Source organism: Crocodylus siamensis, chromosome 4 (assembly GCF_052110815.1).
Source record: "Crocodylus siamensis isolate JL-2025a chromosome 4, ASM5211081v1, whole genome shotgun sequence".
NCBI classification, from domain to species: domain Eukaryota; kingdom Metazoa; phylum Chordata; order Crocodylia; family Crocodylidae; genus Crocodylus; species Crocodylus siamensis.
Window position 1 is genome coordinate 238,104,561 of NC_143398.1, and position 21,529 is coordinate 238,126,089.

At 48.1% G+C, this 21,529-nt stretch overlaps 1 protein-coding gene across 3 annotated transcripts in view; it reads left to right on the forward strand.

Annotated features, from left to right (window-relative positions):
* The first annotated feature begins 531 nt into the window (after positions 1-531).
* Positions 532-21,529, forward strand: part of MYLK (myosin light chain kinase) — a 346,647-nt gene continuing 325,649 nt past the window's right edge. For 2 of the 3 annotated variants that reach the window (XM_090045981.1, XM_090045986.1), the window contains exon 1: positions 532-626. In XM_090045981.1, the coding sequence (XP_089902107.1) occupies positions 605-626 (22 nt within the window). In that variant the 5' untranslated portion in view covers positions 532-604. Of the gene's footprint in view, positions 627-1,525; positions 1,814-21,529 lie in introns of all 3 variants that reach the window. The other variant, XM_090045983.1, reaches the window with a different exon arrangement.

Below are 21,529 nucleotides of genomic sequence, written 5' to 3' on the forward strand. Positions count from 1 at the left end.
TATTATTTGCCCTGCTAGCTACAGCATCGCAGTCAGCTTGTGTTCATAGTCAGCCCTATTATTACCCTCAGGTCCCTTTTGTTCAGCGATTTCACAGGGCTGGAAGAGACCGGGTCCAGTGCCCTACCCAAGTCAGCTGGGGTCGAAGGATTCGTGGTGCTAGTGCCACCAGGCCTGCAGCCATCTTGGACGTTGCAGCACTTGGCACTTCTCAAACTTCATCTGCTTTTGATCCTCCCAACTCACCACGCTAAGTCAGGCAGCGGATACGGACGGTCTTCAAGTTCCCCCTTTGTCCACGAAGTTGGCCCACCAGTGCTTCGCCAATGTCGGGAAACATCTGCGAAGAGTCTGCCACGGCCGGGCCTACACCTCCCCGAGGGGATGCAGAGCCACCCCGCGGACATCCCATCCTGACAGACTTCGCTGCACAGAGAAGCGGGTGGAAAGGGGCCATCCAGCCCCCTCAGGTTTGACCCCAACCCCTCCCCGCGGGCTGAGGGAAAGGGCGGGCAGAGCCGAGGCCCCGCCCCCGCGGGCGGCAGTTGTCAAACCGCCGTTTCCCCGCACACGCGGCGGGTGTCGCGGGCACGCCTCCGCGCGGATGGTGCCGGGTCCTCGCGGCGGTGAGTGAGCGCGTGCGGGTTTGGGGAGGGAGCGGTCTAGCCTGGGGCTGCCACGCGAGGACCAGGGATGGGCAGACCCCGATCTCCTGAGGTGCCGAACTCGTGTCCAGCCCGGCCGGGTGCGGGGCGACCCGCGGGGAGAGCTGCTCCTCCCACAGCGGAGTTGCTCCGAGCAAATGGCTGGAGGAGACGGGCAGCGGGGGGGGTTCTCCGCTTTCCGCCGAAGTGCTGCGAGCAACCCCTTGATGGGCACTGCGCCCCCTCTGAGAGCCGCGGGGGTCGGGGCAGACCTGGCTCTGCAAGCCCAGCTGGAGGAGGATGTTTACTGTCCCTCATCTCTTTTTTTTATTTTGTACTTTTTACCGCCCCCGCCATCGTTTTGCTAGACCTGTGACACGCCTTGCGCCACAAACCTTGCGGTCTCCGTTCCTTAATCCCAAATCAGGAGTAACCGGTGAAGTTGCAGGAGTGCCCCGCGAGGAGAGAGGGATGTATTCGGTAGCCGTGCTGGTTCGAGATGTAAAGAAATGCAAAACTCGCTAGAGCTCTTGGTCTGGAGATGATAAACAGACTGTAAAAACATAATAATAATAATAAAAAAAAAGTATCTTTTCCTGCTAGCTTTCAGGCACATGATGGCCATGCTTGGGCTCGGGGAGAATTTTAAAAAGTCCCCATGGGTAAAAAAAACAAACTTGGTTTTGGCACAGGGGAAGCTATCATCACCTTAACAGTATGTTAAGGTTAAGGTGGAAGTCTGTTCCTCTGGGCAGGGCTTTCTTCTGCAAAATCAAAAGTGGTTTCTAGTAATGCTGTTATATGGTATTTTTTTTCAATATTATTCAATTTAATCCCCCCCTCCGACCCAACATTGTGTCTGCTTTTTTCTCGTTCTGCAGGTTTTCCTGCATAAAGGTGGAAACCACCACTTAATACATCTCAGTTTCTCCGTTGAAAGGGCACTGAGCTTTCTTAATTAATCCTTGTATCCCTCAATGGTCGTGGGGGAGCTTTCATCTCAACCGTGCGGCTCTACCACTTGAGCTATGGGAGTAGCTAGTGAGCAGCAGTACTAGGCTGCTTGCCGCTCATTGACCCTAAAGGGGGATATGCAGTACATCCCTTTGGTAGTGTACTTTATGTCGGTGTGTTTTGACTTCTTCAGACGGGACTCAAGCATATCACAGGTAGGAGGTTGTGTCCGGCAGAGACTTTAGTCTAATCCTTATTGGTTTTGCAGGGAAATCTCAAACACATTAATGTGTAAGAAGTTTGAAATGATTAAGGAAATGCTGACCATGGATTCTGGTTTGTTTTGCCCTTTACCTCCCTTCAAAAGATTTTAAGATTTTTTTGGTTCTTTTTTGAACAACACTTGTGCTTTTAAAGTCAGTTAAGATCCTCACCAAGTCCTGCATGTTAAACTAGATTAGAGACTAAACCAGCAATTATAGATTATTTTCAGAGTCCTCCTGAAACTAATGGCTGATACAATTAAGATTGGGTATTTGAGGGCGTTTTGAACATACTGTTGCTGAGGGTGGCTGGGTTAACAGGCACTTAAAACCAGTGCTGATGAGGACTAGACAACATCTTGATGAGTAGGGGTAAAGTTTTGGTTTAGTTCATTAGAGTTTGGTGTAAGAATTTGTGCTTGGACTATCTTGCTTCTTTCTCCAAGCTAGAGGTGGTTTCAGGTCTGGGCATGTGGTTTGTTAAGAATGAAAGGAACCCCCAGGCTATGAGGCCAACTCTCCTGCTGTCACAGGTTATACCATCTCATGCATAAAGTGATCAAACTCCATCTTAAAACTAATTAAATTTTCTTTTTAAATCCTTGCTGCTCCTATTGGCAGACTGTTTCACCGTCTCACTAGTCTGATGATTAGTAACATTTTTCTGAATTTCCAACTTAGTGGGTAGTATATGTACTAGCCACAAAGTACATGTTCTTGTATCAGCATTGTTCTTCAGCTTTTGAGGTGTCTACCTTCCCAAGCAAACCTTCCCCTTTCAACCATCTCTAAGAAAACTGTATGCAATGTTCCAGATGACATTTTTCCAGTGCCTTTCCTGCTGAAAATCTCTCCTGATATGTTTGCCTTCTGAATCTATATTGGCAGACAAGAAGTGAGATAAATCTGTATCGAATGTGATAGTTTCAGTGAAGTCTGCTGCACTTCAGTAGGAATCTTTACTCCTAGACAAATAAAGTGCTATATGTGCTGTCTTCACGAATAGAACAAAATACAAACTATGACTTTGTATCTGGGGCTAGACTGAAAATACACTCGATTGCATGATAAAATTGCTGTAGTTAATGAATGCAAACTGGAAAGAGATATTTATGGCCTTTCTTACAAGGTACTGACTGAATTTGATTAAGGAAATTAGAACTTGCATTGCATAGTATCAGGAATTCTGCCTAAGTACTCTGGGTTCCTATACCAACTGCTCCTACCTCAAAAGATTCTTGGGGGCTGCTGTTTTCTCTCTGGAATATACGTCTGAAGTCAGTGGAGTTGCCTCCGTGTGAGAGGAGAATCAAGTTTCACATCCTCTTTTCAGCTGAGGACCTGATTTTGTGAGAGTAGAGGTCACTGGGAAATGTGGCTGCTTAGGACCAGTGAAAAACAAACCCTGGACCACTGAAATAAACTTTACTTGCACTTTCTGCATAGAGCAATGCTTTTGTGAGAAACTCTGCCATTTTCTCAGTGATTTATTGACTGAGGCCTTTCAGGTTTACTTGAATTTATCATGTGAGTCTAATCTACCTTTTGTTCACCCAGTTTGCAGGATTTAAGGTTTAAGAGGGTCTGTGCATGCCCCTCCTCCAAGCTCCTCATTTAATTGAAGAAGCTTGGTGTGCTATTTACATCTGAATCCCCATCTACTAGGAACAATGGTTTAGGGATAAGCGTATTGAAAGCTAGCTGATGAATGCTTATATGCAAGTGGAGTCAGGGAAAGAAATGGAAACTGGGGACATAAATTTCTAAGGTGAGATGACTTTGAGAGTTACGGGCACCCCAGCACCTCTGAAGTTCAGGCTCCCAAAACAGGGAGGAATTTGGCTTAGCAGCCCCAAGTCCATTATTACTGGCTTTCATGGGAGTTCTTCAGAGCAAGCTGTTTGAGGGGTAGGCCCCAATGTGGTGATATATTGTGTTTTTTTTGGATGTGGGGTGTTGGGGTTTTTTGCTTAATTTAATGAAATACAGTGTGGTGATTGCAGTTGCCTTGCCTAATTCTTCCCTGCCCTAATTGTTATAATCACAAGCATCAAATTGCAGATAAAGCAACTTCTGGGTGAGATCAACAGGCTTCATCTTTTTGCCAAATGAAGTTAAGTGCTTAGCATTGCAGTATACATTGCAAAGTACTTTCACTGAATCCCTTCCCCTTCTTTTTGCTGGCAGGAACCAGTTTGCTGGCACACGTTTTTGTTATAATGACCCCAAGTGTTGCTGCATTTCACTGCAGCATGTCAGCTTTCTTTGAGCTCTATAAATAAGGCCAGCAAGCTGCAGTGTCTCTGTGTTGGAGTACAAACTCACTACTGTTCCATCAGTAGGAGCTGGCTGGGCCTCATCCCCTCTTCTGCAGTAGGATTAAACAGCCTTGCTTGCCAGATGTATAGCAAACTTTATGGCGTATTAATTCTTCAGACATAAAAGCCTTTTGTGTGCATGAAGACTGTCTGGTTCTGAGAGCCAAAGGTGTTTTCAAGGTGACTGTGTGGTACCTGGCAATTATAATTGATGTATCAGAGGATGTATAATGCTCATTAGTTGATGTTTCAACAACTTATTTCATTAAGCCTTATTTTCTGCCATACAGCTATAATATAATACATATGAGGAAGAATACATCTTCTAGTTTGAACTCATAGACTCTCTCTGTTTCTCTCTGTCTCTCACAGCCTGCCCGTGCTGGAGAAGTGGTTGGCGGTGTGGAGCAGGACAACACCTGCCTAAGGCAGATTGCAGCCTGCCCTGTTCAGCTGGGTTATGGCAATGAGTCTTTCCTGACTATACTTCCTTAAGGTGTCTTCTGGTCCTAGGTCACCTGTGGAGCTTTAGGTGACCAAGGTGATATAGGAATTATGTGGCAGAGAGACAAAAGCTCTCTTCCCTCACAGCTAACCTGTGTGTTAGCCCTGGGACCTTCTTATACACCTGATCTTGGAATAAATTGAACTACAAGTGAAAAGTTGTTTGAGTAATAAAATCCCACCTATGTGGCTGCTGGCACTGCTTTGTGTTCTTCCTTGGCAGCTTCAGAAAGAAGCCAAACACTGAATGGCTCGTGAAGGTGCGCAAGTCAGGACTTGGGCAGGGTGTCTAGGCTGCTGTAGCTACTGCCCATCCTGGATAAAAAAATTAATCCTATCTCTTGCATCATCAGTGCTTGTGCATATCAGATTCATGTAGGTTCCCCTCGCCTACTTCTAGGGCACCTGAGAGGGGTAAGTCTTGTTAATATTTTGGAGACACCATGAGCATAAGGAAGAAATGAAGCCAGCAGGCCCTGAGTTATGTTCTAGGCACTGTAGCACATGCACCGCTTCTTTTAAAGTTGTCTCATTCACTTATGCCAAAATTGTCTAATTCTCTTAAATACTTATGGTACCATATTGTGTGGCAGCTTGGCTAAGTGTTTATATGAGGGGCAGAGACCTGTGTTCAGTGTCAAATGTCTGGCCTGTTTTTGGGCACTATATAAACAGTGGCAGTGCAATAAGAGGACTTTGATTTAAGAAAACAATTGCATTATGTGTCTTAGTCTAATAATACTTGCCATGAGGCTAACCATTGGACAGCTGAAATTTTAGTGCAATGCCCAGTGTTGTGGCTAATAAAGCTGTTAAGACTCCAGGAAAGTGTTACTTAGTTGAACCTTTCATTATATGGAACGCACAAGCCTACTTGCTGCTAAGGAAATCAGCAAAAGGATCAGGTGTCTGACTGGGTGGAGATGGAAAGAATGAAGGTAAATTTAGTTTCTAAAGGTGTATGAGGCCTTTACTGAGTCCAGGTCAAGCTTTCAGCCTGTGAGTGACTTCCACTGACTTCTTAGTTATTCAAGCAAAGTAGCAAACCTGAAGCTAGAAGCAGTAGAGTCTATGCTTAAGATATACAGGAAAGGGAAGTCTCGGACCATCGGCTTTACACAGAGTACTGGTGTTTTTTCCTGAGTTACCATTCTTGTTCTGTGCAAGAAAAGGGTGAGATAACTGAACAAAATATTTCACAGATTTCATAGATATTGGGGCTGGAAGGGACCTTGGGAGATCGTCAAGTCCAGCCCCCTGCCCAAAGGGCAGGAAGTCAGCTGGGGTCATAGGATAAACATCCAAGCATCCAGCAAGATAAGCATCCAAATTTCTCTTGAAGGTGTTCAGTGTAGGTGCTTGAACCACCTCCGGTGGCAGGCTATTCCGCCTTGGGGGCTCAGATAGTAAACAAATTCTTTCTTATGTCCAGCCTGGAATGGTCTTGCAATAGTTTATAACCGTTCGACCTTGTCATGCCTTGGGGCGCGCTGGTGAACAATCGTTCCCCCAGATACTGGTGGTCACCCGTGATAAACTTATAGGTGGCCATCAGATCACCCCTGAGCCTGCACTTTTCCAGGCTAAAGAGCCCCATGGCTCTCAGCCTGTCATCGTAAGATCTGTTTTCCTGACCTGATCATGTGCGTGGCTCTTCTCTGGACTTGCTCAAGCTTCTCCAGATCCTTTCTGAATGGTGGAGCCCAAAACTGGACGCAGTACTCCAGCTGCGGCCTCACCAAGGCCGAGTACAAGGGGAGAATGATGTCCCGGGATTTGCTTGAGAAGCATCTATGGATGCAAGCCAGGGTTTCACTCGCTTTACTAGCCGCCGCATCACATTGAAGGCTCGTGTTCATCTTGCGGTCAATCATGACCCCCAAGTCCTTTTCATCCGTAGTGCTAACCAGTATAGCACTGCTGAGCCTATAAGGATGCTGCAGGTTTTTCCTCCCAGGGTGGAGAACCTTGCATTTTTCGGTGTTAAACACCATCAGGTTCTCGTCTGCCCATTTCCTGAGCCTGTCAAGGTCAGCCTGGATTGCTGTCCTGTCTTTAGGTGTGGATGCTTTACTCCAGAGTTTGGTATTGTTGGCAAACTTGGCCAGTCCGCTTCTGACTCCAATGTCCACATCATTAATGAAGACGTTGAACAATAGGGGTCCAAGGACAGAGCCTTTGGGGACCCCCACTGGCCACAGGGCACCATGATGATTGACTTCTGTCAACCACCACCCTCTGGGTCTGACCATGGAGCCAGTTCCCCAGCCAGTGGATCGTGGTGGACCCAAGACAGCAGTTGGCCAGTTTTGCCAAGAGGTGATCGTGGGATACCAGATCAAAGGCTTTCTTGAAGTCAAGATTTCAGTCTCTTCTCCCTGTCCCGTAATGGACATTTGATTCTGAAGAGTGGTCTTCAGTTCTTTAGATTTGAGTCCAGCTAGTTTAGTTCTCCAACCCTTCCACCAAAGCCAGAAACTTTTGGTGGGGTAATGTGAGGCACCCTGATCTGCTTGTACACATACTGACTGAATCCTGCCCATACTTGGGCACTGGGGTTATGGGCTGTTGTATGCCTGAAAATGCGAGGCATTGGGCTTAGAGCAAGGCACTTCCATTTGTGTCAGCAGAGTTGTAGTGCTCCTGACTTTAGCTATGGTTGGGGGAAGAATTGGGCCCAATCATCTTTGGTCTGGTTTATTTAGGAGCTCTTTTTCTATGTGATCTCCAAGTCAATATGAGCCGCTTTCCAGAACTGGCATGAAATAAAGTAGTGTCTTCTCCAAGTCACTAGACCTTATGCAAACCATTGCAATCGCATTAAAACAGGCTTAATAATACTGTCCAGCACCTTTTGTGAAGATTCCTGCAGTGGGTGCATGTTTTTCACTTTCCAAGGTTTCTTGTCATTGGTTAGTCTGAATTTTGGGCTATGGAATTCACAGCATCGCATAATCTTGCCCAAGTTGTGACTCCAGGTTTGTCAGTTCTAGGATGAGTTAAGCACCTCACATACGAATTGTGCTGGTAGTGGCAATTTCTGTAAAATATCCCTGACCCACCTGTAAACTCAGCCCCTGAGCCAGATCAGGCCTGAGGCAGACTCCATTTCCAAGCATCCCCTGCCTGTTGCTGCAGCTGGTTTCTGCAGAGACCCCAGCAGCAGTGGGGCCGTGACAGTGCGGGACCAGGGTTTTCATGGAGACCAGCCACTGCGGTGCTGGCAGGACAAGCAGCTGGGCAGGGAGCTCCTCTGGGGCTGGGATCTTGTGGCAGTGACAGCATGGTCCAGAACAGGTCAGAGCTTTGATCTGCCCGCACACCATAGGCAGGCAGTAGATCAGAGCTCTGCCCTGGCTGCAGACCATGGTGTCACCACTCTGAGATCCCAGCCCCAGCTGCGGAGCCCCTTCCAGCTCAGCTGTGTTCCCTGCCAGCACCACTGGAGCTGGTCTCCATGGAAACCCTGGTCCCATGCTGTCATGGCACCACTGCTGCTGGAGTCTCCATGGAAACCAGTGCAGGGAAGCAGGCAAAAGCTGCTGGGAAATGGAGTTGTGCCCCTGAGCTGATCCACCGTTTTGCCCACTCCTGTCTTAGACTGTGAAGCACATTGCAGAGGAGGAGATGAAGCACTTTACAGAAGAGGAGAAGTATCAGTTGCTTCTTTTCCACACTGGAAAGCTTCCTTTACTTCTCCCTGCCTCAGTTTCCACTTGGAGGAAACTGAGACAGGGAGCTGTGGAAAGGAAAGTGAGCTGCCAAAGATCAATAGCTACAGAGGTGACACTAGAACCCGGATCTCCTAAATGCCAGTCTTCTGCCTATCCAGTGGACTGAAGTGCCTTCCACTGTACACAAATCAAGTGGCTCATCTAAGCATTGAGAGAATTTAGAGTGCAGAGAGCTGGAGACTGAAAAGAAAAGGTTGTAGGGTACAGCAGAAAAACAAGCTAGCAGGATCTCTTCCTTCCTCTACACGTGCCGTTCTGTCTTACCAAGTATTACCTGAAAAGCACCCAGATGTGCTTGGAAGGGTTTATTGTTACCTCCCTATGTTCACTTTTGAGAACACCTTTTAGTGCTTTCACTTCATTTTGCTTATATACTTAGCTTTCTATCATCTTATGACACAGATGGGCACGCGCCACACCCCAAGGGTCCCCTCGGGCTCTGCAGCCCCCCCATTGGGCACCTCAGAGACGGCCGCCCAGACGGAGCCCACGGTTCCGGGCTCCACGCAGACGGAGCCCCTGGCTCTTGGCTGCGGGGGCTGCCTGTCCCTTTTTCAGGCTCTGGGGCCTGGGAGCATGGCCACCTCCCCTTGCGGGGTCTGCTCCCTACTGGGGTCTCTGGCGCGCCAACTGGAGGAGATCCAGGCCACTGTCCAGAGACTGCGTGCCATCAGGGACCGCGAGCAGGAGATAGACTCCTACTGCCAGGCCCTTCTCCCCCGGGAGCCACAGGGGAGAGCTCCGTCTCCCTCCAGGACTAAGGAGGACTCTGGGACCTCCCGCTCTGCCCAGTCAGGAGGATGGACCAAGGTGGTCAAGGGCCCTAAGGCCTGCTGCACCAAGGCCCCTCCCTCGCTGGAGCTTAGCAACAGGTTCGCACCTCTTGCAGCCCCAGCAGAGCCTGCTCAGTTGCCGGCTCCCGCAGGCAGCCCAGGCTCAACCACAGCTACTGCCCCCACTCTCCCCAAGACAAAACGAAAGGGGTTTGTTGTGGGAGACTCCATCCTCTGGGGGCTGAGGGGGCAATCTGCTGCCCCGACTCCTTAGCCCGGGAAGTCTGCTGCTTCCTGGGGGCCCGCATCCGAGACATTGCAGAGAGGATCCCAGAGCTCCTCGGGCCCACAGACGACTATGCCATGCTCCTTATTCACGTGGGCACCAATGACACGGCTCGGAGCACCCCCAGCCAGGTCATGAGGCGCTACAGGGAGTTGGGAGCGGGGCTTAGGGGTCTGGGAGCTCAGGTGGTGTTTTCATCAATCCTCCCAGTCTCGGGCTATGGGCTGAGGAGGGAGAGGAGGATCCACGCAGTGAACCAAAGACTGCGGCGCTGGTGTCATCGGGAAGGCTTTGGCTTCCATGACCACAGCCCGCTCTTTGGCGAGAGAGGCTCGGAAGAGATGGCCTCCACCTCTCCCCCCTGGGGAGGAGGCTCTTCTCAGCCGGGCTGGCTGACCTGCTCTACCAGGCTTTAAACTAAGCCTGCTGGGGGATGGGGGGACTACTGCCACTGCTGGCCCACTGAGCAACCCTTGCGAAGCCAGCAGACCAAGGCACTTAAGGGAGCCCACCCCTGCCCCAGCCCTGGCACAATCTGTGGGCAAGGCAAGAGCCCCTAAGGGGACACTTGCCTGCCTGTACACTAATGCCAGGAGCTCATCCTCCTGCTCAGTGCAAAGAATTATGACGTCATTGGGATAACGGAGACCTGGTGGACCACGACTGGACCACGGGTACAGAGGGCTATACCCTGTACAGGAGGGATCGTGTTGACAAAAGGGGCGGGGGTGTAGCTCTCTACGTGAAGGAAAGCTACGTGTCCCTGCAAGCTGATGTTGGCGACCAGCATGGACAGCTAGAGACCCTCTGGGTAAAAATTCGTGGGGAATACGGCACAGGGGACACAATGGTGGGAGTCTACTACAGACCTCCCACTCAAAGTCCCGAGCTTGATCAGGAGTTCGCCCGGAAACTGACTGAGGCCGCTTGCTCCAGGACCTTGGTTGTCATGGGTGACTTCAATTACCCGGACATCTCCTGGGAAGATCACTCAGCAAAATGGGGCAACTGACAACTGATGCCCAGGAAAAAGCCAACCTATTAAATAGGTACTTTGCGTCAGTCTTTCATCAGTCCCATGGGACGCCCATGCCTGCTATGGGACAGGGAGTTCCGGGTGATGGGATCCCCTGCCCTCCATAAACGCTGACCTCGTGAAGGAACACCTTGAGAAGCTGGATACCTTCAAGTCAGCCGGCCCTGACAATCTGCACCCCAGGGTACTCAAGGAGCTGGCGAGCGTCATAGCTCAGCCCCTGGCACGGATCTTTGAAAACTCCTGGCGCTCTGGTGTAGTGCCCGAAGACTGGAAGAAGGCCAATGTGGTGCCGATCTTCAAGAAAGGGAGGAGAGTGGATCCGGCTAACTACAGGCCCGTTCGCCTGACTTCTATCCTGGGGAAGATCTTAGAAAAGTTTATTAAGGAGGCCATCCTTGAGGGACTGGCCCAGGCTAACATCCTAAGGGATAGCCAGCATGTGTTTGTTGCGGGTAGGTCTTGTTTGACCAATCTCATTTCCTTCTATGACCAGGTGACCTATCACCTGGACGAGGGAGAAGAGATTGATGTCATATATCCTGACTTGAAAAAAGCTTTTGATCTGGTATCCCATGATCACCTCTTAGCCAGACTGCCCAGTTGTGGCCTTGGCTCCACCACGATCCGCTGGCTGGGAAACTGGCTCCGTGGTCGGACCCAGAGGGTTGTAATCGATGGCAGTCACTCATCGTGGTGCCCTGTGACCAGTGGGGTCCCTCAAGGCTCTGTCCTTGGACCCATACTGTTCAACATCTTCATTAATGATGTGGACATTGGAGTCAGGAGTGGACTGGCCAAGTTCACCAATGACACCAAACTTTGGGGCAAAGCATCCATGCCAGAAGACAGGCGGGTGATCCAGGCTGACCTGGACAAGCTCAGCAAATGGGCAGACGAGAACCTGATGGTGTTTGCGCCCCAAGGGATGATGAGGTCGAACGGTCACAAACTCCTGCAAGACTGTTTCAGGCTGGATATAAGGAAGAATTTCTTTACTGTCCGAGCTCCCGAGGTCTGGAACAGTCTGCCAGCGGAGGTGGTTCAAGCACCTACATTGAACACCTTCAAGAGTAAATTGGATGCTTATCTTGCTGGGATCCTATGACCTCAGCTGACTTCCTGCCCTTTGGGCAGGGGGCTGGACTTGATGATCTCCCGAGGTTCCTTTCAGCCCTGATGTCTATGAAGTTTCCATAAAGTCACGATCAAAGCGCTTTTTCCCTTACTCAACATCACCCCTTTCTTTATTTGAATGAATTCTTAAGTTGCTTAACTGCTAAAGTTCAGCCGGATTGTTCTTTCATGCCTTGTTCTGTGTACAACTTGCAGGTGGTTTGATGCTGGAGTCAGCTGGGGTCTGTTCTTGTGATTCCAGGATGCTGCCTTGTGCTTTCATCTTCAGTGATGCATGCCATGTTGGGAATCTGTTGTAATAATTTCCAGTTGCTTTTGGCCTCTGTTCCTTGCACATCCTGCTGATTTAAGACTCAAAGTGTATTCTTAACCCCGCTTGTCTTCCCCCCTGTCCCTTGATGTCTGTGTTTTATCCTTTGTTAGCTGTATGTGTATATTCATGGTTTTGGTTAGAAGCAGGATTTGTTTGATAGTATTTCTTATTGGAGTAACTATGTAGATGGGATACTGCTAGAAGTCTTCAAGAAGGGCTTTTTTGCCTCAAAGTTTGTCTAATGTCTGGCAGAAATGTATAACTGTTTCAGTAAAAGATGATACCAAACACAATCTGCTTCTTACCCTGGCCCATCAGGGCTGCTTAAACGCTACTACACGGCTTTGGTTAAACAGTGTACTATCAACACACACACAACACAGGTGAGGATTTACACTTTCAGCTTGTTACCTTTGTGTATGATCTGTCCAGGGGTAGTAGTTTGATTCTGAGAGGTGTTTAGCTTGTCGGATCTAGCTGTTGCCTATCTCTCCTGTTTTGCCTGGTGCTACTTCCAGTGCTCCTAGTGATAGTAATACTGGCATTGCTAGCAGCAAGGTGCACTGGCATCTTGATATCAAGTATGACTTTGTTACTAATACCTTCTGTATTTGTCTTTCCATTCAGTGATGGCTTGCCATGTGCTGGCACTTCCTTTACAGTCCCCTTTAATCGAATTTTAGTATTTTTAACAGCTTGTTCAGCTTTGTCATCTGGCTGTGATGCGATGGGACTTTTGACTTCCTGATTTCACGCAGCAGTATTCAGTGTCTATCTTTTCTTTCATTTTATGCCAGAGACTGCAACATTGACTCTCTTCCTTTCCACCCAAATGCCATGCTGTCCCCTCAAGTATTTCTTGAGTAGTTCTCAGAGTTTATATACTTGCTCATATCGCAGTCCCTTCTGGTTGGAAGCTACTTGTGATGCTGTTGTAATTCTATTTTATATTATAACAGTTGGTGCTGTTGGAGGAAAAATGTGCATGTAACCTACATAATTTCTCTTATGACTAGTAAAATGTCAAGGATGCATCCATTCTTGATTTTGCTGTCTATGATAGAAGCATATTGTAACTCTTCAGTGTTTGTCGCTTTCTAGATAGTTTTGTTGTGTGGGAAATGTGAGCTGATGTAGTTTTGAGCGATACACTTTAAGTGCTGATACTATAGACTTTTTTAAACCTAGCATGCACACAGCTTGCTGTCTCATATATGATAGGGTTTATTTCAGGAATTCGGGGAATACAAAAAGGCTTTCTTCCATGACTGCAAAAGGTATCAGCTAGTATGAAGCTAAGTACAGGCATGAGACAAAGTCTTCATTGTCTTAATGAGGAACTCACTCTAATTGAAGTTTCTTGTGCAGTCTTCCCCCACCCCTCCCTTTGTTTCCAGCTTATATTACATCCTGCAGGACAGGAAATGCAGCTATATGGTAACTGTAACTTCCTGTCCTAGGAGATAATTCTAGTCATATGTATCTGAAACTAAGTGGTGCAAACCCTGTAAGAACTGACTTCAGCTCCTGTTTTCATGGGATGTTAGTGGAATCACACATTGATGTTTGTTTGTGCTGCTTAAATCTCTTTGTTTAGTCTTGTTTTAACTGGAGCTCTGACATCCATGTCAAGTAGTTAATGGCTCTCTTCTATGGCACCAAATAACTCTATAATCCTAGTTTGGGAAGTTGTATTTGCTTTCTTTGGTTTCCTTCCTCACATTTATTTATTTGCCCTCCATCCAGTTGCTCATTTTCTTAGTCTACAATAAAAATGTGTTTTAAAAAATTGCATCCAGATTCTGTAGGAGAGAGAAATCCAAACACATGTCTCTGAAAGCAGGCTGATTTATACACAGCTATCAGTAGACCTTCAGAGACATTGCAGAAACAGCTGAATTACCTTGTCTGTACAAAGAAGTTAATCTGTGTACTCTTGTGGCAAACCATGCGACGGAGCTTAGTTTGACTGCCAAACTGGCAGGGGGTCCCTCCTGGAAACTTTGATGGGTCTTGGCAGTACCTGAATCTCATGAAAAGTTGCCATCTATAGGAGTGTTTAGCCTAACAAAGAAGTAGGTATCCCTACAGTATCCAGTGCTGCTCACTAGATCACCTAGCATTCTCTAAATAGCTTTCAGCATCCAAGTCTTGTTCTATTGCTTGTTATGTAATACGAAGCTTTAGACCCTCCCAAAAGAGGGGAGAAGCAGGTGAAGATTGAGAAGGTGCTGTATGTATTATGCATTGTTGGTGCAAGGCAGTTGCTGATTAGTATGGCAATTATGTGTAAGAACTACAGACAGCCTTACACAGACTTGGGCATGCAGTGATAACATGCATTCTCTTCTGGGCATGTGCAGGACACTATAAATAATACTTTGCACTTATGTACAGAGGTGGAAATGGAGGCAAAAAGTGGATCCCCTGAGGTCACACAAGAAGTCTCCCAAGAGAGCTGGAAGTAGAGCTCCCAACAGAGCTCCCGGCAGTCCCTATGCAGTAATCAGAAGAAATGTGTTTATACCGGGGGTCAGCAGTATTTTGGGGCCGAGTGCCAAAACCCCCCACAACGTGGACCTGGAAGATGTTGGTGTGCCTGAGGTGGATGGTGGGGGAGCTGCCAGGGGTCCAATCCTTATTATGGCAGCACAGCCTTGGCCCCTTCCCTGCTGTGCTACCTGAGTTGTATGTGCAGCTGCTGCCATCAATGAACCGGGCTGGGGCTCTTGACCTCGGTGCAGCTGCTTCTAGCCTTGTGGCTACCTGGTACAAGCAGCCCTAAGAAAAGGAAAAGAAAGAGATGCTGGCTCCCTGCCACGCTGATGATTTTAAAAAGGTCAGGAGGGGATGTGTGGTGCCGATGGTTTCCTAGGCTTCTCCGAGGTGCCACCAGAAGCACCTTTCCTTGGGGTTCTCAGCTCAGCAGGACAATGCCGTTGTGGTGGTGGTGCCTCCCTCAGCACCTGCTCATAGGGTACGGGGCACCCCCTGAGTGCCTGCTGCTTCCAGAGCTGTGTGAGAGTGCTTCCAGGCAGGGGGCCAGCCCCTGCCAGGCACCTGCAGTGGACCAGGCATGGTGGTGGGTGAGCTTGGCTGGGGCTATGTACCCTGGTGCAGCTGTTTGTAGCCTGCCTGCCTGCCTGTGCTATGCTAGGCCCCACCCCTGACATCTGCCAAGAAGCGTGTGTGCAGCTGTTGCCTGGTGCCAGGGCTCCAGAGCCCAGTGTAGCTGTTTGCAGCCTCCCAGCTGCCTGCCATAGCCAGCCCAGGCTCCATGGCAGCCCGCTCTCCTGCCATGGAGTGCGGGCTGCCTGCAGCACAGCTTGCAGCCTCCCGTCATGTGCTGTGAGCAGCTCGGGCCCTGTGGTCAGTGGCATCTGCCCAGAGCCCGGGCCAGCTGTGGCGTGCCGAGCAAAATGGCATCACGTGCCATGCTTTGTAAGGGGTTCCTGATCCTTGGCTTATACTGAAGATGATAGAATTAATCAAGAGCCATAAATAACTATTTATCTGGCATAAACACATGGAGATGATGCATCTGTGTTAGATTCCTTATTGTGTTGGGAGAAGACATTCAAAGTGAATTATAGTTCAGGGAATCCACAAGATGAGTCCAGATAGACGATGTGGCTCAGCTAGGCACTGCTAGCATTCACCGGCTGCATTGCAATAGCTGAGTAACCTTATTCTGTGGTCTCTTCAGTGTTTTACTTGCATTGCTGTTTTGTCTTTATTTTGACCACAGGACAGGATGGGACCTCCTTGGTGTTCTGCCCTTTGCTTTTCCGTTTTGCTTGCTTACATCTTGTAAACTTCTCTGGTAACACTGTTGGCTGACCCTGCTCTGATTCCTGGCTACTTCTTGTTCCTAATCGTGTTTTGTAAACTATTTTGATATGTTAGAACTGCCAATACCAGGCCTCAGATCAGTGCTTGGAAACTGTCCCTAGTGCTTTTGGCATCTTTTGTAGAGAGAACCTAAGTTCTGTATTGTCCATTCTAAACATGCAATTCTTGATTCTGCCACGTGGCATATTAAAAAAGCTGTTAAGGGGAACAAACAGTTACTTTGCCAATAACATTGCTTTTGTCTTGGGCAGGGGTTGTCAGCTGGGGGTAATTGGGAAGGCTCTAGGGGTACATGTGGGTGGGTGGGGAAGGAGTGCTGCCACCCAGAACCCCACACTGCCACCTTCCCAGAGCAAGGCTGGAGTGGGGCAAGGGCAGCAGTACCGCTGTGCCGCACAGGCACTGCCTGTCCAGCTGGACACAGGGGTGGGGAGAAGCTTGCATATGGCGGTCGGCATACAATGATCTCAAAGCACTTTATAAACACAGTTGATATCATTATTTCCATTCTACAGATCTGAGCACTAATGTAGAGAGGGGGAAAAGTGATTTGCATGTGCTCACCCAGCAGGCCAGTAACAGTGTCACGGGTAGAACCCAGGTCTGTTGAGTCCGTGTTCAAGTTCACTGTCCATTAAGACTTGCTGTTCTGGTGAGGACCTGAACTACAAGCTGTCATCTCCCCAAGTGCAAAATAGGCTGGAAATAAAAAGTATATTGAATTAAGAGCATTCCTGAGCCAGAAAATAAATCCTAGCCAGATACAATAGCTCTGAGTTTTCGTCTAAAAAAACAAATTTTTGGTGAGGTGTGAGGCATTCTGTCACCATGTGCAAGATAATATCGGGCTTCCCTCATATTCTTTTCTGTCAGTTTATTTCAACAAAGGAAATGGCTTTTCCAAATCAGAAGCAATCATCATGATCATGTAGCCTGACCTTTCTCATAACGCAGGCCACAAGCTGGTATCCAGTGAACCCTTGATCTTATTGTGGTTGAAATGGGGAATATTTTAATAAAGAAAATCAAAAGAGCTGGTCTTGATTTAAAGCACCTAAGTGATGCTTGCCCTTGGTAAGATGTTACGGTGATAAAATGCTCTCTCTATTAAGATGCAGTCCTTTATTTCCTGTTTTGAAATTTGCTGACTTCAACTTTCAGTGGATTTTGCTTTGCCGCCTTCTCCTAAATTAAAGAGTCCCTTGTTGGTTATCTTGTGTCTTGGCTAGCAAGAGGAGAATTGCCCTCAGTCTGTCATATTCTTGTGTGGGGAAATACTATTATCCTAATTTCTCAGGTGATCAACCGAGGCACAGACAGATACAACAAGTATCACTACCAAATGACACTAAAAGCTATTTTAATGTACTTCATGTCTATATGCTCCTGTAGGGATAAACATTTAGCACAACCATTGCAATGTTAACTCTGTGTCTTTCAGAAATAAATTTACAGTGATTTGGCTAACTTGTAAAACTACAGAAGCATACCAGACGTAACGGTTACGTTAGAACAACTAATGCACACTCATAAGTGCAGGTTTCCTCTTCCATAGTTTAAGATGCAAGGATTTATAAAAGTAGTTAGGCACCTGTTGTGACTTCATATGATTCATTTGGGGTTAGGTCAGTCTAAGTGCTGATCTGTACAGGCTTTTAGGGAGCCTAAACTAGGCAAAAAATGGACCGGCCTTATCTAAATAGGCTTACCTCTTCAAGTGAACTACTGCACATGGATATGGGACCAAGAAAGCCCAACCACTTGCTGAAATCCACATCCTGAATCATTTGAAGTCACAACAGGGCTGTGCTCTTCCTACCCACTTCCCCCCAAGCAGGCTATTTTCTTGCCCCCCCAGATGGACAAGCCTTCCTCTGCCCATGGCAGATTTAAGCCACACAATTATAGATGGGGTATGTCGGGCATCTGCATGAACCCTGAGAGCACAGCCAGGAACTCCTTCCAGGTTTTGCTTAGGATCATGCAAGTAGGGCTGGAAGGGTCCTCATGAAGTCATCTTCATCCCTGACTAACCATTCCAGCCAAGTGTCTGTCCAACCTGCTCTTGAAAATCTCTAGGGATGAAGAGTCCATGGCTCCTCTAGGTGGTTTATCTAGATAGCCTTATCCACCCTTACAGTGAAAAAGTTCCTCCTAATCTCCCACCTAAATTCCCTCTGCTGCTGCTTGAGAGCATTGTTCCTAGTCGTGTCTCCTATGGCCACAGAGAGTAGCCTGTTTCTGTTCTCTAGAATCACCCTTCAGGTATTTGAAGATGATTATCAAAACCTCCTCAGTCTTCTCTTTTCTTCTTTTCAGATTAAATAACCCTAGCTCATTTAACATTTCTTCATAAGTCCTGCTTCCTAGGCCTCTAATCATTTTTGTCACTCTCCACTGGACTTTGCCCACTTTCTTCACATCCTTCTTGAATAATGGGGCTCCAAACTGGACATGGTTTGCCAGGTGAGGCTTCACTAGTGCCAACTAGAACAGCAAAATTGCTTCCCTTTATTTGTAAGAGATGCTCCTGTTAATACAAACCAGAATGTTGTTAGCTCTTATTCAGCTTTATGGTCCACTGTAACCCCCAGGTGGACCATACAGTACTTCTCTGCAGTACTGTAACCTAGGTAGTTATTCCCCAGGATGTATTTGTGCCTGTAATTATTCCATCCCAAGTACAGGACTTTGCGTTTGTCCTTGTTAAACTGAGTCTAATTAAAACCTCCTGTGAAGAACATCTTGGAATATAAAAGAAATTCCCTGCTCAGGGTGTAATGAAGGCAGATGTTTTGCAGATGAACTTTGGGATGTGACACCCAAAGGCCTCAAGGGAGGCCTTAAGACCCCTTGCTTTTCTTGGGGATTTGTCAGTGAGGTTGTGCATTCCCAACAGCTCCAGGCCTCCTTAGATTTCACAGATTTCATGGACATTAGGACTGGAAGGGACCTTGGAAGATCATCAAGTACAGCCCTGTACCTGAGGGGCAGTAAATCAGCTGGGGTCATAGGATCCCAGCAAGATAAGCATCCAAATTTCTCTTGAAGGTATTCAATGTAGGTGCTTGAACCACCTCTGGTGGCAGGCTATTCCAGATCTTGGGGGCATGGACAGTAAAGAAGTTCGTCCTTACCTCCAGCCTGAAATGGTCTTGCAGTAGTTGATAACCATTCGAACTTGTCATCCCTTGGAGCACTGTGGTGAACAATCGTTCCCCCAGATACTGGTGGTCACCCCTGATACACTTATAGGTGGCCATCAGATCACCCCCGAGCCTGTGCTTTTCCAGGCTAAAGAGCCCTGTGGCTCTCAGCCTGTCATCGTAAGGTCTGTTTTCCTAACCTGATCATGTGCGTGGCTCTTCTCTGGACTTGCTCAAGCTTCTCCAGATCCTTTCTGAATGGTGGAGCCCAAAACTGGACACAGTACTCCAGCTGTGGCCACACCAAAGCCGAGTATAAGAGGAGAATGATGTCCCGGGATTTGCTTGAGAAGCATCTATGGATGCAAGCCAGGGTTTTGCTTGCTTTACTAGCTGCAGCATCACACTGAAGGCTCGTGTTCATCTTGCGGTCAATCATGACCCCCAAGTCCTTTTCATCCGTAGTGCTAGCCAGCATAGCACTGCTGAGCCTATAAGGATGCTGCAGGTTTTTCCTCCCAGGGTGGAGAACCTTGCATTTTTCGGTGTTAAACACCATCAGGTTCTTGTCTGCCCGTTTCCTGAGCCTGTCAAGGTCAGCCTGGATTGCCGTCCTGTCCTCATGTGTGGATGCTTTACCCCAGAGTTTGGTATTGTTGTCAAACCTGGCCAGTCTGCTTCTGACTCTACATTATTAATGGAGATGTTGAACAATATGGGTGCAAGGACAGAGCCTTGAGGGATCCCACTGGTCACAAGGCACTGTGATGGTTGACTTCCGTCAACCACCACCCTCTGGGTCCGACCACGTAGCCAGTTCCCCAGCCAGCGGATCTTGGTGGACCTGAGACTGCATTTGGCCAGTTTTGCCAAGAGGTGATCATGGGATACCAGATGGAAGGCTTTTTTTGAAGTCAAGGTATATGACATCAATCTGTTTTCCCTTGTCCAGGTGATAGGTCACCTGGTTAGAAGGAAATGAGTTGGTCAAGCAAGACCTACCCGCAACAAACCCGTGCTGGCTGTCCCTCAGGATGTTGGCATTGGCCAGTCCGTTTAAGGATGGCCTCTTTAGTAAACTTTTCTAAGACCTTGCCCAGGATAGAGGTCAGGCTGATGGGCCTGTAGTTTGCTGGATTCACTTTCTTCCCTTTCTTGAAGGTATCACATTGGCTTTCTTCCAGCCTTCGGACACTTCATCAGAGTGCCAGGAGTTCTCGAAGATCTGTGTCTAAGGCTGGGCTATGATGCTCTCCAGCTCCTTGAGTACCCTGGAGTACCCAGCTTCTCATTGATCACTAGGTCGCCGATTTAGGTCGTCCCCAGTTGCCAGTACCAGGTCGAGCAGCGCTTTACCTCTCGTTGGCCCATAGACTTCTTGAGTCAGGTAGAGGTCATCCACGCACAATAGGAAGCTTTGTGACTGCTCGGATTTTGCTGAGTGATCCTCCCACGAGATGTCTGGGTAGTTGCAGTCACCCATGACAACTGTGGTCCTGGAGCATGTGGTCTCAGCCAGTTCGTGGGTGAACTCCTGGTCAGGCTCTTGACTTTGGGTGGGAGGTCTGTAGTAGACTCCCACCGTTGTGTCCCCTGTGCCATGTTCCCCACGGATTTTAACTTGGAGGGTCTCTGGTCATCCACCCTGGTCGCCAATATCAGCTTGCAGAGACGGGTAGCTTTCCTTAACATAGAGAGCTATACCGCTGCCCCTCTTATCTACTCAATCTCTCCTGTACAGGGTATAGCCGTCTATACCGTGGTCCACTCGTGGGTGGAGTCCCACCAGGTCTCCATTATCCCTATGACATGGTAATTATTTGTGTTAAGCAGGAGGACGAGTTCCAGGATTGTTGCAGTAGAACCCAGTAGTGTCACACAGGCTGTCCAAGGTGATTGTCAGTGAGGTTTATGTGGAAGGGCTCCTTCCTGGGGTCTGTACTACCATGTGGAATGGAAATGGAAAACCATAGGCATCCTTAGTGGGAGAACAACTCTAAAAAAAATATTTAAAACACTCAAGTTAGAGGGACTTGAGATTGGAGATTGCTGCCATTCTCCAGGCAAGTGAAAATTTCAATCCCAAGGCTAAGGAGTCTAAGTCAGGGGTAGTGTTATATGCCTGTATAGTAGCAAACGCAGTATTGAGTTGGAGAAGGACAGATGGGGGGTAGTGGTGTAATAAGCAGGGTTGGTGCCTTGGCAAGCCCTGCAGGGGAAAGATGCAGCTCTGCGAGCAGGGGGAGAGCATGCAGATTCCAACAGTTAGGAGGGTGGTGGGGAGGATCTGGGTACCAGGAGTGGGGGACAGCAGTGGTGTTCATGCTGGGAACTCCTCAAGAGTCCCTGGCTGAGCTGCTGCTGTTGTCACTTATGTTCTGTTTGCACCAGCTGTTGCTCTTAAAGCAGCAGCAACTGGCCACTGTTTAGGACTTCCTGGTACAGGTAGGCTGCTAAGGCACAGACTCTGCAGTGCTGGAGGGTGAATGATGTTGAGACAGTATCCATGGATAAACTTAGGTTGAAAATTGGGCAGTTTCTAATCAGCTAATTTACGTTCTAGCTCAGA